Below are 5300 nucleotides of genomic sequence, written 5' to 3'. Positions count from 1 at the left end.
TGGTGGCAGTAGTTTCATTCACATATCACATTCCAAGCATTTTCCTTTATATTTTTCGAATTATGTCCCTACTGGAACAGAGTCTGCTGCTCAGCTTAGTGTTAGCTGATTCGTTAGTGAGCACAACAAAAAATCTAAGCTGTATCCTTAATCTGATTTTGGTGCAAAAATTCAGGAGAAATTAACAATAACATAAAATAGCATGTAAACGACTAACATTTGTTTCTGTCCACTCAATTTTTTAACTTAAATCACGTTTGTTTATTAGCGTAATATTGTACATGTTTGTTCAATGATCTTATCTCGACTGTTTCAACATTAAGGTGAAAATGCGTCGAAGCCAAACCTCAAATTTTCAAGAGTACAAATCTAGAGAATCTGATGACCGTTCGCACTGAAAATGTGATCGATTGGTCGCATTCAGCAAGTGACCAGTAAATAAAATTTTCGGCACAAACGGTTGTCTGGTCATCTCGTTTTGTGCTCTTCGAAAATTCGAGATTTTATTTTCGATGCATCTTCACTTCAATAGCATAAGCAACTAGTACAATGTTTAATAAACATGTAACTCACCGGGTCTCTATAGCACAGTGGTTTTTATATCGTGCTCCGCGAAGCATGGCTGCTGCTCCGCGACAGTTTTGAGCATGTTTAGCAATGCCTTGAAATATCTCTACTGTTTGCTTTAAACAACGCTCTTAATTACAGTAATGACCCGATTTGGTAGTCCCCGATTTTGTCAACCCCCGATTTTATCTAATCCCGATTTTAGCATCCTTTTTGCCCGATTTTGTCAGCCTAAAATTTATATTTATTTTAATTTGGCTGAACACGTCTAAACTGGCAATATTTGGTGCATAAAGTCAATAATGATCATGGCCACATCTATACAATCATCTAAAGACCGAATTTTTGAAATCATAAGTTTTTAATAATTATCGAAGAAACTTTTCAAAGCTACCTTGGATTACGGTACATAGAAAATGGAATTAAAAAAACAATGTTTGATGAGTCATGTTTTCCGTACGCTGTAATGAGTCAAGAAGATGATGTTCCGTTGGTCGTCCATTTCCCGCTCGAGCAAGAAGGGGAAAATAACCAGTTGGCCACCATAGATGAAATCGACCAAGCAAATGAAGAAAAGGACGTAAATGATGAAGACTCGATTGAAGCACCGGAAAACGCGCTCCCTTCGCCCACAGAAAGACGCGAAATTCCGAGAGAATTGTCGTCGAGGTCTAGCGGACGGGAGCGCAGGCTCCCCGGTAAGTTATTCGACTATTTTACCGGTTATAGAGCTATTTCTGGCGAATCGATTTCCGCAGATATTCCAGAGTCGTTTGGTGAGCTGACAGAGCATGCTGATCGAGCCATGTGGATGGCTGCTGTGCGAGACGAACTACGTTCCATGGAAGAGAACAAGGTCTGGCGTTTGTCAAGCTGTCCACAAGGAGTTAGTCCCCTGAAATCGAAGTGGGTGTTTCGGTTGAAAGATGATGCGGCTGGCAACGCGTTCAAACATAAGGCGAGACTGGTGGTGAAAGGATTCCTGCAGAAGGCTGGGGTCGATTACGAGGAGACATTCGCTCCTGTAGCAAGACTTGCCACTATCAGAACGGTTCTCGCTGCGGGTGTCCAACAAGGATTCCACTTCCATCAAATGGACGTCAAGACGGCGTTCTTGCACGGCGACCTGAAGGAAGAATTATATATGGCGATTCCTGATGGCGTAACCGCACCTCCTAATACAGTGTGCCGTTTGCTCAAGTCAATGTATGGACTCAAGCAATCCCCAAGGTGCTGGAACGAAAAATTCAACGATCGGTTGCTGAGCATGGGCTTCCGACAATCGCTACATGACTACTGCCTCTATGTCCGGGTAGTACCAGGAGTCGAAATTTACATAATTCTGTATGTGGACGATTTACTCATCGCTGGAAGGAAGATTAAAACAATCGAAAACTTGAAGAAAGCTTTAAATTCAAGTGTCAAGATGACGGACTGCGGAAAAATCAGTCGTTTCCTAGGTATGAAGCAAGAGTGCGATCGTGAAAACTGTTCTATGAAGCTTTCTCAAGAAATGAATATCGACAAATTATTGATACGCTTCAAGATGACGGATTGTAACCCTAACTAGACACCTATGGAGAAAAATCTGACTGTTTCCCGCGAAGGCGAGGCGACTCAGGAACCGTATCGTGAGCTTCTGGGGAAAATTATGTATTTGATGCTGTGCACTAGGCCTGACCTGTGCTTTCCCGTCGGATTCCTCGGCCGTTATCAACAGAAGCCAACAACTACGTGTTCACTGTATTCGGAAATGCTGTATCGTGGTCGAGTAAAAAACAGGTAACTGTTGCTACATCTTCAAGCGAAGCGGAGTACGTGTCCTTGAGTTCTGCTCTTTCTGAAGCCATCTGGTTGTCAGGAGTAATGGCAGATCTTCAACTGAAGCGTCCATCGGATCCGGTCGTAATCTTTGAAGATAACCAAGGCGCTATAGGTATGGCGAAAAATTGTGAAAGCAAGAGATCAAAGCATATAGGTATCAAGCACCACTTCATCAGAGACCACATTGCAAACGGACGAGTAGCAATGAAGTATATAAGTACCGAAAACCAATTGGCGGATTAGTTCACTAAACCGGTGGACGCGGTACACTTGGAGAAGCTGTGCCAGAGCCTAGAATTGGCCGATTGAGAGTTAGGAGTTTTGAGTTTGAGTAAATTGAGTTGTTAGGATCCCCTAGCAACAACCAATTACCTGTTGGTGAAAATTAACAAACTGGTTTATTCCATAATCAAACTCCGTTCAGTTAACACCTAATAAACCTAAGCTTTTCGTTTCTGTTAAACTGTGCCTATTATTTGGAGTTTCCCTGCAATTCCCTTCAAGAGTTTTATTGGTTTGCGATTGAGTGTGCGATACCGAGTGGTGTGTGAGCAAGTGTACCCAAAGCCGATCGACCTGATTGATAACGTTAAATCTTGTCGATCTTATCAGAGCATGAGTGCTTGCTATAAGGGTTCTTGATACCGGTCCTTCATCTTTATGGGGTTGATGCATATATTTCGTGGTTTAAATTATTTGGGTGATAGTTGGGTGCAGGGATTGAATCCTGAGAAAATTGAGAGAATCTCTCGCTTTTCGCTCTCTGTTACTATCATTATATGCAGCACATTATGAGAGATTGTTTATCGTATACTGCTACAACTTTGATCAGATCGGGGGGATAGCAGTGCATGATAAAACCCCTCTAAACAAGCTCCAATCCTGGGGAACACTATTGCTATCGGAAGTTCGGGGATTTTTTATCGTATCAGTAAAGTAAAATACCTACCCCCAACGGTAAACAAGCGAGAAAAATGGATTTTATCATCGCTCTCTCTTCGGGGCTCTCGTTCGCTGCTCCTATTTATCAGACTTGTTACAACTTGCGATACATTGCCCTTGAAAAATATCATGGAACCTCCCATACAAAACAACATATAAGTACTCCCCCGTTTTACCAAATTTTCCGAAAACTTCTCTAAACTTTTTCGTCACACGAACACGTCAAACCCCTTCAAGAAGACAACAGTGAAAGAATTGTGCAAATCGGTTGTCCCGTTATCAAGCCATTTCGTGACATACAAACACCACTCCATTTTTATTTATATAATAGAATATATAGAAGATAGATAGCCCTGAATTTTACGTTTTGATGTGAAGAAATGCTTTCAAACTTGTATCTCACATTAGTACAGTGACCCCACGCAGTTGAATCACCCACAATTTATGAATCAGCTGATTTCAAAAAATAAAATTATTATCAAACTTGTCACAAAACATCACAGAATTATTTTTACACATAGTTTCTTATCAGTAAAAATAATTCTGTGATGTTTTGTGACAAGTTTGATAATAATTTTGTCTTTTGAAGTCAGCTGATTCATAAATTGTGGGTGATTCAACTGCGTGGAGTGACTGTAATTTAAATTTTACCTCGCATATCGATATTACATGAACCTCGAAAAATAGTGTAACACGTGAGATTCTCATTTTCAAAAAAATATTTATTTTAGTATTTATTTCATAATATGGTATGTACAACTTCTTATGCTACTTTTTATTACGAACTAAATTATCTTTATTTAATCTCAACACATCAAAAGGAATTACCGAGCCTGCAGTGCCTTCAAATCCCGGTAAGCTTTCTCCAGCATTCGTTTCTTCCAATTCACATAGGGTTCAATCTTCTCAGGAGAGCAGTGCTTAGCTCCGATTATCCGTGTGTCCATCACCGCGACCTCTTCCTCAGGACTCAATTGAGCAGCCGCTTCCTTAACCGGTTTTGCCGCCGCCGCGGCAGAACGCTGATTGCTTTGAGCTAGGAAATTGTCCCAATTCTTCTCCAACATCGTCCACTGGGTCGGTTTCAAATGGCTAAAAGCAACAAGTTTCGTCTTCGGAGGTTTCACCTTCATCTTTTTGCAGGCCTGAAAAACGGCCATGGTCGCGTATTGGGGATGGGCGAAATCAACCTCAGCCTTGACTCCTCCCACGTAGCGTTTGTAGTTTTCCAACATTGTGAGGGCCTCCTTCTGAACCTGGTTGAGTCCAAGTTGGATGCACATTTCGTTTATTCCGATTACTTTACTGATGTCGAGGATTTTCTCCAGCGTTCTTTTGCCATTTGCGTAGGCTGTCTTTTTCAAGCCACATAGCTTTGACGCGGTCTCATTATCGAACGGTAGACCCAGGAGGTTAGCGGCCAAATCAATGCAGATGATAACCTTTGCGTAAGCCTGCAAATCGACGTTACTTCCGGTAGATTTCGACTGAAGCAATCGCAGCAATTCTGTTGATTTCCTGTGGAATCATGAATCGGTTGAGATAATGAAGAGAATACGAGGTTCGACAAAAACTACTTACGGTAGTAACTGCTCATGCTCAGATAGTCCAAGTTTATGTATCATTTGAGTGAATAATGTTTTATTTTCCGCGATAGACATGACGATAAATTGTTTTTCAATTTGAAAATTTGTAAAACGATATCACCATCAGGTTGTTTTCAAACAATCGAAATGAAGACACCGCGATGTCATTCTTCTTCACTTTGGCGCGCTTTTTCCTATTGAAATATTTCAACAGAAATGGGTTTGACGGAAATCAGACCGAATAAAACTCGCCGAAAAAGGCGCAAGTTCGAGTGTCTAAAATTTTGGTTTTCAAGTGGACTGATAATCGTTCATTTGATTCCGGGAAAATTCAGAGTTGTTGGTCACTATATTTTTCATCAAAATCATCAGTCACCGTTG

The 5300-nt window shown here is 41.1% G+C and overlaps 1 protein-coding gene across 1 annotated transcript; it reads right to left on the bottom strand.

Annotated features, from left to right (window-relative positions):
- Positions 1-4034: 4034 nt before the first annotated feature.
- Positions 4035-5088, bottom strand: LOC5573062 (origin recognition complex subunit 6). The gene is made up of 2 exons (XM_001654335.2): positions 4915-5088; positions 4035-4851 (listed from the first exon to the last, which is right to left on the bottom strand). The coding sequence occupies exons 1-2, from the start codon at positions 4992-4994 to the stop codon at positions 4158-4160; spliced, it is 774 nt and encodes a 257-aa protein (XP_001654385.2). The 5' UTR covers positions 4995-5088; the 3' UTR covers positions 4035-4157.
- Between the last annotated feature and the right edge of the window lie 212 nt (positions 5089-5300).

This window comes from Aedes aegypti, chromosome 3 (assembly GCF_002204515.2).
Source record: "Aedes aegypti strain LVP_AGWG chromosome 3, AaegL5.0 Primary Assembly, whole genome shotgun sequence".
NCBI classification, from domain to species: domain Eukaryota; kingdom Metazoa; phylum Arthropoda; class Insecta; order Diptera; family Culicidae; genus Aedes; species Aedes aegypti.
The sequence above is the reverse complement of the archived record's forward strand: the minus strand, read 5'-3'. Positions and strand labels throughout refer to the sequence as shown.

What these genes read in the sequence shown, in the direction of transcription:
- LOC5573062 (XM_001654335.2), bottom strand. Translation starts at nt 4,994, where the DNA reads ATGTCTATCGCGGAAAATAAAACATTATTCACTCAAATGATACATAAA. An exon ending in GAGCATGAGCAGTTACTACC is followed by an intron (nt 4,852 to 4,914) that starts GTAAGTAGTTTT and finishes ATGATTCCACAG; the next exon opens with GAAATCAACAGAATTGCTGC.